The 19,352-nt window shown below is 33.8% G+C and overlaps 1 protein-coding gene across 1 annotated transcript in view; it reads left to right on the top strand.

Annotated features, from left to right (window-relative positions):
- LOC149795197 (palmitoyltransferase ZDHHC16-like) overlaps positions 1–18,962 on the top strand; it is a 52,649-nt gene extending 33,687 nt beyond the window's left edge. The window contains exons 7-9 of the mRNA XM_089964934.1: positions 4,005–4,274; positions 7,386–7,456; positions 14,636–18,962. Of these exons, the coding sequence (XP_089821060.1) occupies positions 4,005–4,274; positions 7,386–7,456; positions 14,636–14,750 (456 nt within the window). The 3' untranslated portion in view covers positions 14,751–18,962. The remainder of the gene's footprint in view (positions 1–4,004; positions 4,275–7,385; positions 7,457–14,635) is intronic.
- The last annotated feature ends 390 nt before the right edge of the window (positions 18,963–19,352 follow it).

The raw sequence follows: 19,352 nt of genomic DNA, 5'->3' as shown, positions 1-19,352 counted from the left end.
CAAATGTGATCAGTGATAGTAAGGGAGGCAAGTGAAATGAGTACTCAATGAATGGAAAGATATGGTTCATTATGGAGAAGTGAGTTCCAAAGTTTGTGCTGAACTTAAAATTCCTAGATTGGCCCTTGGGGCTTGGTTTAAGGATGAGCAGAAATGTTGCTGTTGATAGCAATGAAATCAAGGCATCAGTATGTTATTAATAGAACAGGTTTCAGTTTTGATGGTTATTGTTTCATGAAATAAATGTCTGTAGTCAGTGTATCCCCCAGGGGTGTAAAATTGAGGGTTAAAAAAACCCTTGGTGTCTGAACTGGGGGTCAAATAAAAAATGGGGGGGTCAAAAATATACTGACAAATTTTCATCTCACTTGTACTTTTTCAGCTTGAAATAGGATATTGCAACTTGCACAACATACTCTCTCTAAAAACACAAGTAAACCAACATGCACAATTAACAAACAAATGCATTGTCCGTTCAAAGAATAATTTTATTAGTTCTTTTAGTTTAAAGTCGTACTTTTAACAGCCTCCTTATAATCTTTTTGTAGCAATATTATAGACCAACACATTACATATAAGCCAATACAAAAGGCCAATTAAATCTTTTTAACCAAATGGCAGTTAATTTACTGCTTGTTATAAAATGTGTACTATGAACAGTTTCATTGTACTTCATCCTAGAACACATTTATCCAAAAGTCAAAAAGACGAATGATTAATCTTCTTTCTAATAAGTTACACTTGAACTTTAAGGTCTTTCTTTTATTGCAGCAAGTTAAAAATCAACAAAATCTGCAATGCCCCCCTTTGTAATCCAAATAACACATTTGTCTCAGCAAGTTTACTGATTTCTTTGTTGTGAAAGAATGAATTGGCTGATGATGTGTTCTCCAGATATCTTGTAGCAAACAAGGGCAGATTTTTAAAAAATTCTTAAACGCTGTCACAAAAGGATTATTTACTTTTACAGACTTCACAATCATGTAGTCAGAAGTCACACCAGTAATCCTAATGGATGTGCTGTATTCCAGTCAAGGGAATTATTTTCTCCGTTTTTCATTAAAGTTAGATCCACAGTTACTCTTTTGTGTTCTGCTTCTTTCACTTTCTTCGCTAATGATTCATAGTCCAAGCCGTTTTAATCTGGTGATCACTTTCTAGTGCAACAAGAATTGACGTTAAACATCTGGAGGACATCTTGATGAGCTGGATGGAAATCTTGTGAGAGCTCACAAGATATGGGGAAGCTACTCCTTCATAACATTACCTATGCTAGTCTGGTTCCCTGTTTCGAATGCTCCCTGTGTTGCACTCCATAATACGAATAGCAGAATGCAATGCAGGGAGCATACGAAGCAGGGAACTAGACTGCCTATGCTCAAATTATCCACAATGCCATCCTGCATCCAAAGCATTGGATATTAAATAAATGCTAATCGATTTATGCAAACCTTTGCACGGCAACAAAACGTGTACATCAGTTTTCTCCAGCATGCGTCCCTGACTCACAAATGTGCGTAAAGGGAAACCCTGGTAGTGTTCAAAGAAAGTAAATTTGTTTTGTTATGAAAATTGACAATAATCATAAAATATATCCACATTCATAATACAGTGTTTTGTCTTATGAAGCTCCTTTGAGTTGTTTTAAACAGTCTTTCAGATGTTGGTTATCTTGAAATTAAAGGTAAGTTATGCAGAAAAGTGAACAATTTCAAAAAAAGCATTGTATTGACAATTATTGTCAGTGCAGTCATAAAAGAGTATTAAAACAGTTCCTCCCCTTCAGCCATATTGTCGCTGTTAGTGTCCTGTGGGGATGACATCTACAGCTTGATTTTTCAGAGTTCCCTTGTTACCTCACACCCTCACTTAAACTGGACCCCATTATGGGTTAGTTATCGTGAGAGAGGTTTAATTTTTGTATCCTTATCTCCTGTGTCTCTGGGCTACTTGAATGCTTTAGATTATATATATATATATATATATATATATATATATATATATATATATATATATATATATATATATTGTCAAAAAGTTTGAATGTGTTGAATACATATCCTTTTACAAATCAAATAGTCATCTTATTTAATTCCCCAACTTTGTAATTTCATTGTAGAGTTAAGTGTAAGGTTGTGTTGACCTTCATATAAAATATCTGTTGGATCGTCCACTATAATAGTTCATATAATATATAGTTACTTTCAGCCTCGTTTTTAAGTATAATGTAAGGACATTGCATCCTTATTTGGAAATGTAAACAGATTGTAGGAATTACAGCATGTATTGAATAATGTATGATTGTAGAATATTAAAATATGATATCGCAAGCCTTATGTTGAAAACGAATTGCTGTGAGAATCTCATAATTATATGTCATAGTGGTCAGAATCCAATTAGTGCAAACATGCCAATATATTTTATCTTAAATAGGTATATTATTTTTGTCATAAGCCACACTCCCTAAAAAACATTACTTGGGTGGTAGATATCTACTAATGTCACTAGTTGGTCTTTGAAAATAGTTTTATTTGCACAGTTGCAAAATAAAGGATCACTTTGCTGCCTCGACCGTGTTGAGGCTGCAACTTTATAGCTAGACACTTCTGGAAATCTTCTTGTTTAATTTGTTGTTTGACCTTGAACTCTTCATCTGTATTCATTTTAGCAATTATGGGAGATACAAATATTTATTGCAAAAAAGCCAGTTTTGAATTTAACTCATTAACCCCTGGAGTTTTTTTGTGTGTGCCTGAAATGGGAGTAGGAAATACATTTTGTGGGCTATTTCTGAATACATCCTAATACATCGACTTCCAAGTGATTTCCCATTAACCTATTGCCTTATTGTGTTAGAAACATCATTTTTCATTGGCTATTTCACTCGCGCATGAGCAGAACGGTAAAAGTTGGAGTATTATTTTTTTGCTTAACTGACCCTTTTCGGATCATTTTATATCGAGACCACTCTTTATTCCAGATGCTCATCTTATCCTACTTTTTTGTAAAGGTTCATCTGTCTGTGTGCAGTGCAGACTGGTCTGCCTTAGATCTGAGGCCAAAAAGGCTCAAATCTGGACACAAAATCAGATTCTGACATGAGTGAATCTTGGGTGGAAAAAAAATCAGGTCCAAAAACTTAGGTTTTTCCTTCTGTATTTTTTAGTGCAACTAGAACATCCAAATTATTTAGTATCATTATAGAGCTACATCTGTCTACCTTTCTATAATACCACCCACTTTAGTATATCCTACATGACCATAACGCTACAGAACTTGGCAGTAGGCTACTACCTCCTGCCACGTAAATGCAGTACCAGGTGTTAATGTGTTAAACAGAAGTACTAGTAATCTTTATGTGCCCATTTAGGGCATGAAAATTGTACAGATGTCTTTTGAAGGGCTATATCCATACTGGTGAGCCCTAGTAATATTTGTCATGCAGGGTCATCACTGCTGTCAGTGTTTATTTTGATACTTTAGCCTCTTGGGAGAATTACATGTTTTATTTGCCAGAGATTTCTAGTTGCATTGCTTTATTGCTGATTGATTGTTTACACTTTTTAATGCATACATTTATAATCTAAAATTTGGTACCAGTCATACCATCCATGGCTCTTTTTGAGTCAGGTATGTGAGAGAAATAGTCAGTCACATGTACTGGTGTATATGGACTTGAGTCTGTAAATAATTGTGAAGGAACCTGGTAAAATTTATTTGTACCTGTGAAGTCCTAACCCACTTGAATGTAATTCCTGTCTCACATGCATGCATTGGATTTTTTTTAGTATTCTCATGATCAAGTTGGAAGCACACGTATTGCATATCCTTATAAACAGTGAATATAAAGTCTGAAACATTTCAGTTTTAAATTCTTTCAGTAAATTTCATTACTTAAATGGTTTAATTAATTTTATAGAGAGTTGCAAACATGTGAATAAGTATTTTGAGTGGACATTGAAAATGAAATAATAAATGTAATTCATGTATTTCCTTTTTTCCAGCAACAGGAAGCTGCAGCCAATGAGCCAGGTGATATAGGAGCTTTAAAATCACAAACAGAGTTCACAGATAACCAGACATATCATATTATAGGCTACAGTCACACATTCTATCATCATGCAGTTCTGTACGAGTTTATACTATGTTCTGGAGTTACGTTTGCACTTGGATTACTACTATTCTGGCACACTCGTCTTATTCACAGTGGACAGACAAGTATAGAGGTTCACATTAATCAGAAGGAAATTAACAAATTTAAGAAGAAAAACTTGGTATGTTATGGTATTGATATGAGTATGCTGTTTTCTGACTTGTTTCACTTATATCTGTCAGTTTCTATGTCTGTCATTTAATGATCTTATTTTATTGCTGTGACATACTTTTGTTTGCTTGTGTTTCATTAAAACAAGTTGTTCTTTAAAACCCAGGGATATATTTAAGCAAAAGTTTGCCAAAGTTGATATTAAAGAAATCTTCAGCCAATTTACAATCGTTTAATGAGGACCTAATCTTGAACATCTGACAGTGTTTGATAAACCTTGTGTATATACACTGTTTAGATTTGAAGCATGTATTCATCACAATGTGGCATAATGACAACAAAAAATAAAACTACTGTGGCCTAGAAAAAACTTTCATAAAATTTTAGCATTGGAATGGGGCAAGGTACCCCAAGAAGGAGGCATCTAAGTGTAAAGGTTCAAATTCTATTGTGTGCTCCATTGAAACCTTTCACGTATCTAACAATTATCCCACTGCAGACATTATGGACCCTGATCATTCTACCTTGGGCTTGCACATTAGGGTTTACCTTGGTTCCCTTAAATCATGAATAATCAGAACAGCATCTACAGCACTAGTCTCAAACATGTGGCCTATTGGTTCCATGCAGCCCATGGAATTGTCTTCTGTGGCCCACAACAACACCTGGGAATTGTCAAATAATTAATAATGCAAATGTTTTCTTCGCAGCCAGGCATTTTTGATAAATATTTGCTTGCTACATCATTTACTTTTTTCCCATCATTTCAACTGGCTTCCTTTTATATGAGCCACTTTTGCTGTATGAAAAGGTTTCAGTGATGTAGCCCTCTCGCTAATGTACTTGTCCTCATGTGGCCTTCATGGTGATTTGATTTTTTGATACCCCATGATTTACAGGTAGTCTTACTGTAATGCTGTTCAAGTAAGCCATACAAAATTTTACTGTGATATAGGCAAGGTCGATTTATACTTACAGGTAGGTACTTTATATGGTGAAATATAATTCAACCAATGTAATGTGATCCATGACCATACCAGTGTTATGTCCAGAACTGTGTTATATTGAGATTCATTATAGTGAGATATCACTGTATTTTGTTCTTTGTGCTGGCAAATCATGGTATTTACACCTCATCTGGACATGTATTATTTGGTAGCAGATCTGGGTCTATGCACTTTGCAGTTGAGTTTGTTAATGCAAGAGGAGTTACAGTAGATCTAGAATTCCTCTTACAAAGAGACATGTTAATTTTGTGTGTAAAATTTACTTTACAGAATCGTATATTGCCTTAAAGTGTTATGCAACAGTTGTTTGCTCATGTCGCAGTAAGGCCAATTGGGTTTATTGTATGGTACATCATACACTGTACATAGTTTTTTGTAAATTATTCATAAACAAATGCTTTTTGAAAATTTTAATGAAGAATTATTGGACCAGTATCAACCAATTTTTGCTGAGGATATATGGGCAGAAAGGCCACTAAAGTTTGTACAAATGATGCCGATCCACCACAAAAATGTTGCCTCCTTCACTCAAAATAGAGAAACATTTGAACAACTTATTCAGAAGAACTCAACAGATTTGTCCCAGTTTGACAGAAAGCACCCTGCAGAGATGTTGCTAATCACTATCAAAGATGGTTGTCATTACTAAAAATAGAAACACTTTTAAGTGACTTATTTGTAAAACACACCAAACACAATAGATGAATGACCAGATTTGACAGAAAGCACACTGGCATTGAAGGCCTTTAGTTTTGTTGAAGTAAATCTGCCAGATATAAAAAAGAAAACCTCTTGACTACTTCTAAAAAGTTGCCTCGCAGAATGTGACCAAAGTTGTGAGAATGCACTGTCATAAACTTGAGGTCTCTTGAGGGCTTATACCAATCTGCCATAAAATACGGCCAATAGTAAAAATAGAAAAAATGTCTTTTACACACTTTTAAAAAATTGCTCAACAAAATATGAGTAGAATTTAATAATAAAAATCACCCTTGCATTAAATGCTTACAATTTTGCACAAATAAAGCTAAATTATCATCTAATATGGCAAGCATTGCCAAAAGCAAAAAAAAACCCCATTTAAACTGACCTCTTCGCAACAAAATTAAATATATTAGGACATTTTTTATCAGGAGCATCTTGTTTTAGAGGCTTTCAATTTTTTTGTAAATGATTATGATCCATGAGCAAATTTGAGCACCTTTTCTGAAATAGAAAAACTTATAAATGAGATTTCTGACGAACTGCTTTTACAGAATGTGACCAGATTTTACAGCTTCTTTACACTGAGGTTTTTGTTTGTGAAAATGATATAGCTTTGTCAAACAAAAAGAATGCCATGCAAAAACTAAAAAACCTTTAAACAACTTTGTCTCTGTGTGTGCATGTGTTTGTGTGATTTGGATTTAAATGTAGCTTTAACAGTTTTACTCATATTGCTATGATGTCTGCAGTGTGGCAATTTATATTGATGTCTAGCACTGGGGCATCGTGCTGCAGACATGTAGCATCATGTCCTACCCAGTCATATTATTCTGATTCCAAGCTAACCAGTCTTAACATTAATCTCTTAATGCTGAGCACCAAGTGAGGCAGCTGTTTGTACCATTTTTATAAGTCTTTGGTATGACTCGATTGGGGTTAGAACCTGTGACCTCCCATGTGGGAAGTGGATGTTTTAACCACTTAGGCCATTGGAGTGGTCAACAGCTTTGTCTAAGTAAATTCTCAACAGAACTGATCCAGATTTTAATTAAAGCATCGTATCATGAAGGCCTTTCAGCATTGTGCCTGGATTCCGATTTGCCATTGTATATGGATGAAGATATTACATAAGCAGAGAAACCTTGCTAATAATTTTTTCATAATTGTCTTGTCAAACAGAATTCTTTATCTGTTTAGATCTGTACATTGTCAAATGTTTCTGCAGTGAAAGTTTCATTCTACCAGTAGGGGGATGTGATAAATTGTATACAATCCAAGAGTTTGCAATGATATTGAGAACATTTTTGTGTTTCATTAGCATGTCCTTGTACGTAATTCAGTCCATTCTGTCTTTATTTTACCAGTTCTCAGCTAAAGTCTCTTTCTTTTTGACATTGCTCTGATTTCAGGTTTACAAGAACCCATATAACTATGGCTGGAATAAAAACTGGCAGGTTTTTCTTGGTTTTACAGATACAAGGTGTGTATTAAGTGTAACATACATTCTTTACAACCTTTTTAAGTTTCCTCGTTTTGGCTTGAAGACATTTTTATCCTTCTCTGTTTATGGTAGGGTGTCCATCCTATGCTGTTACTGAGTATAGTTTATATTTCTAAAAATAATAACCAAGTTTCTGATCTTAGTAAAATTAATAATACATTGTACTTCACTTGCCTTTCATCTGCCTTGGATATTGTTCCACTGATAATGATAGTGAAGCAATAGTAGAAAATGCGTTTAAAAGAATATTGCAATAATTTATCAAATAATGTTTCAAATGTTGATATAAATACTGTTTTGAAATAAAAAAATTCTTTTTACACAAATACCGTAAAGATTATGTTAAAGTAAAGAGGACCACATGCATCAGGAGTTATATTCTGCAGTCTGACCTTAGCTAAATTAGTATCGCTTCAACCCTTCAAACCATCGATATTCTCAATACTTTGAACTTTGACTCCCACATAAAGTAATTAATATCTTTATTGACTCCTGCAGGAAATAATTGATGTCATCACTGACTCCTGCAGAAAGTAATTAAAGTCATCATTGACTCCTGCAGAAAGTAACAGGGATGATCCTGGCTTTTAAAAAGTAGTCGCAAAAGAAATCGCCAACCTCAATTTTTTGTCGCCAATTTTAAAAAAATGTCACCAGAACAAGTAGTGAATATTTTTCCAAGTCTATTAATGTAATAGGCGATGAAAAGTCTATTAGTATAATAGGCAATGAAAATTGCAAAAGAGGGGATAGTTATTACTTTATTAACAACAAGCAATACAGCTATAATATTACAAAATAAATCATTACATGACTGTTTTGCACTATTAAAATGTTGTAGAATATCACATGATGATTTGTCACGATTTTAGGGCTGCCCACTTGTTGAATGCATACAATGTGTGCATATCTGCTCTAAGGTCTGAGAGCTCGGTTGTGCCCTGAAATAGAGATAATCATTAATTTTTAATGCCATAAATATTTCATTTATAATTATACATGTTCTGATTAAATATATATATATATATATATATATATATATATATATATATATATATATATATATATATATATATATATATATAATTAGCAAGAAGTTGGCATTAATTCTGCAATCACTGTACAGATGTAACATTACAATAAATATTTTAAGGTTGTACACATGTTTTTCCCCACGTTACTGTTGTTTAAATCCATAGAATATTACAGTTAACAAGCAATAATATAATATTCTCAATACGTGTGTGATACACAACTGGTGCAGCTTTGGAATAATTGTGGTGGTAGTAAGCCACAACGAAAGTGTTCCTCATGGCACTGATAATGGCATTTTTACTTTTACTAATAGCAGCGATCTTCACTACTTCCGTGGTCTTTGCATCCTGCATCACCATTAGTGCATATGTATGACTGTTGTCACCTGAAAAAAATGCATTATCAAATGTAAAATATCTACATTCCTGATATCTACAGTATCTCACTTATTTTTTAAAATAGAATCATCGGATATTAAGCAAATCTATATTGTGTGTATTATTTTCCAAATAATAGTTTTGTAAGGAACTTTAGTTAATGACATGTTAATTATAAAAAACCTATGATCGTACTTTGCAATGTAAGATAAGTGACATATAATTCGACCGTCGATTTCATGCATTCAGTAATTAAATTCCCCCCCCCCCATGGCTAGCATCACAAAGTACATCTCTGTCAACCAGGAGTTTCTGAAATTTTATTTTTGCCACGCTTTACATGCTTTGCTTGTAGTGAATTGCTTCCTAAATCCCAAGAATGATCACTGCTTGCTATAGAATTTTTCTCGACAAGCAAATATGATCTCCATTTCCACCAATGAAACTTATATAAGTCAACACCTGGCATTAATTTACCGTATATATATATAAGCGGCATTAATGCACCGTATATATAAGAATAAATTCACACACATTTTAGGGATTTTTAGATATAACAAAATGGGCATGGCTTATTTGTCAGTCAGTTGCAAATGCTTTCATTCACTGTAGAACAGGCGGTTTCTTTGAAGTATGTCGAACAGGCTTAAGTCTAACCTTCAGCTATTGTATAGAATATGAAATTGGAATACGTTGTGGGGGGGCAAATAAGGCACTCCACAGGGAGAAATAGCATGTCCTTTTTGAAAATTTCACTTGTATTGGAAAAAGCGGAGAATATTTAGTGAAAATGATGCTTAAATATGCCGCAGAAAAAACTTCCCACTGGTAGGTCCCAATCTTCCTGTTTTTGGATTCAGTCTCTCAACTTGGCTTTTGCATGACACGCTAGAATAACTGTACTGTACGGTATGATATTAACTAAATCTATTCAACGACTATTTGAATTCTTTGGAAATTAATTATTTCTTTATGTACATTTGAAACTTCAACACAGAAGATGTATTTTTCGTTCGTTGGAACATATTCGGATTTCTTGCAACTATTGGAATTGATAGGACTTTTAGGAACTAGGAATTCATTCACCATGCTTTAAGTTAATTTAATTCTGTCGCTGTTGTATTTTGAGAAATAAATTACTTTTAATTATGCAAAACTTGTTTGTTTTGCAATTTCTTGTTGTGTAGTTTAAGTCTCTGTAGTCGTAACACGGGATTGACGGCACAAGGAAAGATCAAAGAGCAGAATTAGCATATGTTACTTACCCCGCCTGGATTCCTGTTTGGTGACACACTCCTTCTTCAAAATATGACAGCCACTTGTAAATGACTTGATGACTTGTGCCTTGATACTTATATCACAGAACATCTGCTTTAACTTTGTATCATTTCTCAGCCATGGACACCCAAGTTTCCAGCTGTCTAGAAATTTTCAGGAACTTTTGACCCATTCATCATGATGTGGTGTTGCACTTGAATCATTACTACCATCACTACATGTAGATGATGTTGGACTGCAAGGTTTAATATCAGGTTCAGTGATTGTGTTGTCTGATGAATTTGCACAAAATCCAAATGCTGTTAATTTTTTTAAAACTTACTCTTAGGATGAGATGATGAACATGCAACGTCTAACTTACGTTTACCCATGTTAATGTTGCACTGTTGACAGTATACAGTTGTGATTGAGATTTTTTCCATTTGCTTTGTATTTGTACACAGCAATCGGTACTTCAGAGGTAATCAGTTTTCTCTGAAGTTTCAGCAAAACTATTTTATTGGTATATTTATATAAAAAACAGAAGGATTAGCCATTCAGTTAATTGTAGCTGTTTATGTTCACATCTTTAGAGGTCGGTCGATTGTAGGTATAGTCTGATAGCATGATTGAGTGTGTCACAGCATACAGTACTCAAGCCAGATGTCAGTATAAGCCGATTATGATGTAACAATGCACTGTAAAGATGGGTTTGTCAATACGAACATAGGATTTGTTTATGTAACATATTCCAGTGCATTGTGTTGCCATATTTGTGGCTTTTTTTTTCATTGTCCCTTTGAATTTCTCCACTCCAAATCCATGATTGAATGTACAAGTTAAAAAACCAAAAAGGCTGTTGCCCAAAAATTGCCAAATGGAATGTTTTGTCACCAATAAGGAAAAAAAATCGCAATTTGCGACATTGGCGAAGTCCAGGACGATACCTGAGTAATTAATGGCATTCACTCACTCCCATAAAGAAGAATGTAGTAATTAATATCATTGCTGATAACCACAGAAAGTAGTAACTATTATCATCACTGACTCCCACAGAAAGAAAGTTGAAATTAATATCATCACTGATCCCACAGAAAGTAATTAATATCATTGCTGATAACCACAGAAAGTAGTAACTATTATCATCACTGACTCCCACAGAAAGAAAGTTGAAATTAATATCATCACTGATCCCACAGAAAGTAATTAATATCATTGCTGATAACCACAGAATGTAGTAACTATTATCATCACTGACTCCCACAGAAAGAAAGTTGAAATTAATATCATCACTGACTCCCACAGAAAGAAAGTTGAAATTAATATCATCACTGATCCCACAGAAAGTAATTAATATCATCAGTAACTCAGACAAAAAGAAGATAGTAATTAATATCACTGACAGAAAGCAGTAATTAACATTCATCACTATCTCTGCCAATATCCTCAACAGCTGGAGGTCAAGGACAGTGTAAATAGAAAGGAAAAAAGTCTTCAAAATAGCAATTGTTTTCATGTTTGAAATTTTAGCATGCATAAGAATAAATTTTAACATAATCAATTTTTTAAGATCCCATTAAATCTACTACATTTATCTGAATTAAACTTTTGAATATTTAAGAATTCATCATTTTAATTTGCAAATATTTTTTTAAATGCTCATTGATCACAGGATTACATAGTGTATTAGTTTTCTGAATGACAGCAATTTAATGTGTTTAAAATTCCATTATTGACACATCATCTTGGGAGTATTGACACAATGTCATGGGAGTAGTTTGTTGTTCATGGTTCATCAAATGAACTGGTAAACACATGGTGTACATGAATGGCACAAGAAGAAGAAGAAAAAAAATAAGAAAGTTAGGAAGAAAAAAGGATAAAAGCAGTAGTGATATATAAAATTGAAGGAAATTTCTTATGTGTCGCCTATATTTTTCAGTAATTATTATTATCGTTATTATTGGACATAATCAATGTAAAATTTAAGTGCACTTTACCCCAAGACATGCATTTAAACAGAGATCTCAGAAACGCTTAATTACACGTTTTTGGACACCAATTTTTGATCTGGGATGCAGAAAATCACTGAGGCGGGAGTCCTTCGTACGCATGTAATAGGTGTGCCGCAAAATTCAAAGACTTGCCAGTCCTGCTTCTGCCACCTGCTTTGTGGGAAAATGTGTTGATCAGTTAGCTGTGCTGATATTTACAATGACAGAATTCAGTGACTGAAAGACCCCTTGATGTACATACATGTTACCATTTTGTAAGAGTACATCAAAAAGAACATGATGCAATAGCTGGGCGGCAAGTTCAAAGGCTTTGACTGGCAGCTGGGTGGGAAATTGTACTGATATTTACAGTGATTGAATTCAGAGGTAGAAAGACCCAGAGAGGTACATATGTGGTCATTTATAAAAGTACTTCAAATAAACAACTTTAGCTTTCATTATTGTGTTCATTTCTGAATGTAGCGGAATAAGCAGTGCACGTGACCTCAGAATCAAGACATGTTGAGACTTAGACAAAATGCCAGTTGTAAGTGGGTGACAAGTCACCTAAAATTGTAAACTTTGCCTTCTTCAGTTAGGAAAGCGAAAATGACTTCGCCCTGTGATTATTTAAGAGGTACATTGACCGACCATACCATATTTTTTTAAAATGCCCCTCGCCTTAGCCTGGTTAGTTCTAGTGTTGTAGCGAAATGTATTCATCAAGGCATCAGTAGCTAGGCCTAGTTTTTATATCCGTTACGTTGACAGACAGACTCTTGCCCATTGACAAGCATTATGTTTTCATAGCTGATTGACCATTAACCCTTTTCCGAGTAAGGTAGCAGCTATCAATTTCCTGCATGCTATCCTTTGATGATAAAGCATACAGACTTGTGTCTTAAGATCAGAATCGGTGATCTGGATATATATTAACTGCCTTTTATACACTTTTTTGTTATAAAATTAGTTTGAAACTGTAAGTGAACCAGTAGGCCTAACGGGAAATAATGGCGGACTTTGCTCAGTCTGGGATGTACCAGTTTATTAGATTGTCTCTTTTCTTAAATCATCGGGCAAATATATTCAGAAAAAATATACAAATCATTGAAACCAAAGCCTAGGTATTATTTTATTCAAGATTTAACATTAAAATGCAAATTATGTAGGTCAGAAACATATGGGACAATGCTATATTGTGGAATTCGCGAGATGTGCTTTAAGGTCTAATCTGTTTTCTGACTTGACACGTATTTGTGAAAATATGGGAAAAAACAGCAAATCAGATACTATTTATTTGCCTAAAATTACTACAAATATGTATACAAATAAATAAACCATAAATTTGTGATCCTGTCAATGGACTGTTGTAATGAAGTTATATTATAGTGAGTGATTACATTACGAAAACCTCTCCATCTAAAAATAGATGCACTCACGTCTGTGTTGATTCTGTAGGAAAGAAGGGACTGCAACTTTTGATGGTGGGACTCCCTATCTTTACCAAAATGGGAGTCCTGGACTCCTAGTTTTAAAATCCTAGCGAGACCTCTGATTTAAAGTCATTTAGACCAAGAGATATGTATGTCAGTGATCTTTTGATCAAGAAAAGTGTATTTCAGGTGCTCTTTTGATCATGTGATATGCATTTCAAATACTCTTTTGATAATGTGATATGCATTTCAAATACTCTTGATCAAGAGATATGCATTTCAGGTGCTCTTCTAATTAAGAGATATGCATTTCAAGTGTTCTTTTGTTTAAGAGATATTGATTTTAATCAAGAGATGTGAATTTCAAGGGCTCATTTGATCAAGAAATATGCATTTCATGTACTTGTTTGATTAAAAGATATGCGGTTCAGGTACTCTTTTGATTAATAGATATGCATTTCAAATGCTCTTTTGATCAATAGATATGCATTTCAAGTGCTCTTTTGATCAAGAGATATGCATTTCAGATGCTCTTTTGATCAAGAGATATGCATTTCAAGTGCTCTTTTGATCAAGAGATATGCATTTCAAAATCCCTTTTGATTAAGAGATATGCATTTCAAGTGCTCTTTTGATTAAGAGATATGCATTTCAAATGCTCTTTTGATCAAGAGATATGCATTTCAGATGCTCTTTTGATTTAAGAGATGTACATCTATTGTACACTGTTGATCAAGAGAAATGCATATCAGATGCTTTTTTGATCCAGAGCTATGCATTTCAGGTGGTCTTTTGATCACCAAATATACATTTCTGGTGCTCATTTGGTCAAGAGATGTGAATCTTAAGCACTCTTTTGATTAAGATATAAGCATCTCATGTGCTGTTTTGATCACAAGATGTACATTTAATGTGCTCTTTTGCATTTCAGGTGTTGTTTTTGGAACTTGAAGATGATTACCATGCGCTTTACAATCCTTGTCAAAAACACATTAGTGCTGCTGTGATTACAGTTTTACAATACTTGTTTAATTGTCACTCCTTGTTATTTTCGTATTTCAGGTCTTTTATTAGGCATGTTCTCTTACCATCATCACATTTGCCAGAGGGTGATGGACTTACATGGCGCCGAGCTCACTACAAGTTTGATAAAGATAAAGGACTACAGCTTTTGTGATGACTGTTTCGTAGTAGCCAGAAAAATTCAATCAGTTTATTTTTATCTATTTTATCATGTATATTCTGATTCTATTTTTTAAATGTATATCAGTTTTTGGGGAGAATCACATCTTACAGTAAATCTTTAGTGGAAGACATACAGTAGAAAATTGTTTGAAATCTTGTTGGCATAATTTAGCCTCTTTATTGTTTTGGAATTTAAAAATGTTTAAATATGGAGTTTTTATTAAGGTTATTAGTGTGTAAATTTTTCTTAAAAATAAATTTAGAGCATCATTTGTGGTGTAAAAATTTGGATAAGAGAGGATACAGATATGTTTATGATCAAAATTGTATTACTATTTCCTCTTTACCAGTGCCAAGATAATGAGCAATGTGGTGCTATCCATCATCTGGTGTGTGAGCAATATTCATAATTCATTATGCTTCTGGTAGAAGAAAGAAGAAAGAAAATATCCCATTTCTGGCATATAAATACAATTGAAATATTTTATTAGTCCATTTAATTTTTGTAGCCTGGGTAGGAATGAATTTTATGTGTGAAATTATTGGCCATGAATTCTTGAGTCAGAAAGTTTGAATTTCCTTCTTAAGAAAGATGTATTATTTTTTTTCTCCTCTGGATTAATATTGGATGTTTAAAATACATGTTGTAGATAATGAGTATAAAGGCAACTATTAAAAAGGCAAGCATTGTGGTAAATATTCGTTACAAATTTAGATTATTATGGAAAGTATATTGTACATTTTAGTAATTATGTTGAATGTATAATGTTATTCAAAACTATTCATATTTTTTAGGATGAAAAAATATGCAAAAGTATAATATTAGAGATATATTATGTATAGGTTATAGTGTTACCAACTGCATTGACCGTAATATGCATACTGCAGTTGACAATGATATTTACCAGCTTTTTACCATTCTGATAGCACTGTTCCAGATGCATAAGTGTTTAGAGCGTCTGCTTTTGTTGCGGGGGGTCATGGGTTCAAACACTGGCCATGTCATACCAAAGACTTATAAAAATGGTACTAGCATCTGCCTTGTTAGGCACTCAGCATTAAGAGGTTAGTGTTAGGACTAGTTGGCCTGGTGTCAGGATAATGTCACTTGGTGGGACATGATGTTACATGTCTGTGGCATGATGCCCCAATGCTAGACTTCACTATAAACTGCCACACTGCAGACATCATAGTGATATGACTGAATTTTTTTTAAAGCTACATTAATATTCAAATCACACATGCACACACACACAAATCCTGATAGCAAATTACCAACAACATTGAATGTAATATGATACCTCAGTGGACATTACAATTTACCAGCTTTGTCACATTCTGATAGCAAAGTCTTTGAGAACAATTATAGATGTTTGCTTGCAATTGTTTGTTTTTACTCAGTAATCCAAAATTACAGTATTTACCTTACATATTGGGACACCATAAATTAATTTTTAAAGTAATTTTTTTGTTCAGTGTATGTTCTTTGGCACATCATTTTTTTCGAGTTGTAAGTTGTGGGACACCTTTTGAACCATTTGAAATTTGCATGTCAAAAAATGTACTCCAACTGAAATTTTATTTTAAAGTATATAAAATTGTGTGATTGAGATAAAATTCATTAATCCACTGCAGCATCATCTCGTCAACACAACCTTCAACTGCACACATATGATCCATTCTTTTGGTACATTGATATTTTTTTAGCTTTCTCATGCCATTAAAAGTTATTGTTAGAGGCAACACATCTCCTGAAGAGGAAATTTTGAGGACTAAAATCAGATTTTTACAAATCTGCACCAGTCCTGCTAATTCTCACACTTTTAACTCCCATCTTATCATTCCATCCAGGAATGAAATCAATGTACACTCGAATTTCATTCATGTTAATAATCATATTGTTGACAAAATCATCTTCTCTTCTGGCCTTCATGAATTCATCAAAAGATTTTATTTTCTCCAAATCTTCTGGGCGATGCTGGGTCGTCGATGTCCATGTACAAAGCACTATATTGTGTCACTTTAAAAATTGTTCCATTGTTTCAATTCCTGTGAATAAATTAGCTTCCATATCTCGGCCAACTTTGTATATGCCTAAAAGATCAGCACTTTTAAAAGAATCCGAAGTCTGCTTCCAAGGTTGGCATGCTTGGTAATAAAATAACCATTGTATAAATATCTTATTTAAAAAAATCGGCTTAAAGTATCCAAAGTTGGCTTCTGAGGTCAGCTTGCTTTGTTATTAAAATAACCTTTGTATTTGATGTCCTGTTGGTAAGTTCAAACAATGAGTTTACTGCTCACTTCCAGTTGTGTTTATTTACCAGCTGGGCTTCAATTTGCTTGGCGTCTGTAGTTATAACTAACAAAAACAAGCATTGATGTCTGCGGGTAAATAGTATACACAGCAATAACTTGCTTTAATGATACTTTTTGTAACCAAAGCTAGCAAAAATTTTGTCATTTTCACTCAAGTGAATATATTTTCAAATTTTCAAATAAATTTTTTTATTTGCAAGATACTGTCATGTAGTTGACCTGAATATAATTCAGTCTTGGTTATTTTGCACCGAACAATGTGTCATGCATGCATGGCAGTTATCTTCAGGCAGTTCGTTAATTATTTCCTTCACATCTACAATTTTGTTGGATACAGTTTTCAGTCAGATAACATATTCAAACCTTTTAGTACAACCAAACATGAGCTGTTTCTCAATGTTCATGTCAATGAATAATGTGTTGTGTGTTATTGGACATGAGTGATACATGCTACAGTATGGATGCCTACGCTACATATACGGAGTTTGTGGATATATTTTATTCTTTAATACTCATGATTAAAAAAAGAGGAATAAATGATAATAATACAAGGTTTCTTTCATTTTATTATCAAATAAGCATTTTGTTTTCTATTGCAACGTGCAGTCGGGCGGGGGGGGGGCATGGGGCAATTTAAACATGTCCCAATATATGTGGTAAATACAGTAAACATTTTTGTGCCATTAGGCAGTATCCTTGTTTCTGGGTCTGACATTGCCATATTCATAATATTCCAAGTGATTGGTATTAAGGAATAAAGGAAATAGGTAGCTTTACAGTGATCCTAATTAATGTAGAAGTTTGACTTGCATTATAAAGTACTGCAGAAAAAGTGGATTCTTTTAGACCAGATTCTTTATTAAGTAAAACCTTAACAGTTTCAGGGCCTGGAGTTTGTGTCTGATTTTTCGACTTCCACTTGTTAGATCTAAAGCAGAACTGTACAAATGGCACATGGATAGATGAACATTTGGAAAAAGTAGGATAATTTTACGATTTGGAGAAAAGAGGAGCCTGGTAGAAAAAATCTAGCAAAACAAAACAAGATTTCCAATATTCATCCATTTGCTCGTGTGCAGGTCATAGCATCAAGCAATATGAAAGTCTTTATGAATCAGATGTGCTTGGATTCAATCTGAAGTAATGAGAAACATTTTTCTCCAACCCTCATCCTGAGTGTAAATGAAAATAATTTCCCATGTACAGTGAGTTAAAAAGATAACCTGTAAGTCCATTAATATGTATTATATGTTTTAATTGTGTGTGAGAGAGAAAGATTGAGAGTGGTTGGGAGAGCATCTAATCACAACATTGATAAATCTGAAACCTTTAAAACATATATCTGTACAGACCAAAGAAATAAAAATTGGAGGAACAATTTTCTTATTATTTCAGTAGAAAAATAAAATTATCCTTTTCATACAGTTGAAAGAGCAGACATGGCTTATTTGTAATTGAGAAATCCTTTTTTTTTGAACAATTGATATTTCACTGAGTGGTCTGAAGTGCTGTCCATTACTGATCACTGCCATCTCACCTCTGTCTGCGTGGGTTCAAGTCTAGGATTCAGCCAATGTGGATATGTGAAAAAGCTTGCGAGTAGCTTCTCGTGGGTCGGTGGTTCTTCCTGGGGTTTTCCCAGGTTCTTCCTCCACCATTAATACTGGCTGCCATGCATAGCATATCGTGTGCTGAAAAATGGTGTTAAAACCTCACAACAACATCAACAACTAATATTTCAATTCATTTTTCTGCCTTTACCATTTGTCATATTGTCATATAATTTGTGACAAATATTTTGTTGAAGATATATGACATTGAGTGCAATATACTGTATTTATAGTTGTACATTTTCATATAGAAGATAAAGACATTGATTATCAAATTTGTTTCATGAATTTATTTTTTACTCTTCTGGGGTAGGTATGTATTAGAGCTGTTCCATTAAAACATACATGGGACCCAGAGAAGGCACGTTTAAAGTGGGGTTCTCACCCACAGATGCAATTTAGAATTTCCTTATCATTTTAATATGAACTCTGTGAAATCAAAATATCCTGGCATATATTTTAAAAAATCTGCCTTCCCTGGGTACCATATGTTTAAATGGAACAGCCCATTTTCATTTTCTCCATCCCTCTGTTTGTGTCACTCTTGAATATGTGCATCCATTTATTCATTCATCCAGTTTGGGACAGAATGCCTATATTAGTACACCTATTTCTACAAACTTGTACTGAAGCTATGGGATAACTGGTTTTTTAAACTAGTGTCG

This window comes from Sinohyriopsis cumingii, chromosome 7, assembly GCF_028554795.1.
Source record: "Sinohyriopsis cumingii isolate HCF-2022 chromosome 7, ASM2855479v2, whole genome shotgun sequence".
Taxonomy (NCBI): domain Eukaryota; kingdom Metazoa; phylum Mollusca; class Bivalvia; order Unionida; family Unionidae; genus Sinohyriopsis; species Sinohyriopsis cumingii.
This window is presented reverse-complemented; position numbering and strand designations above follow the sequence as displayed.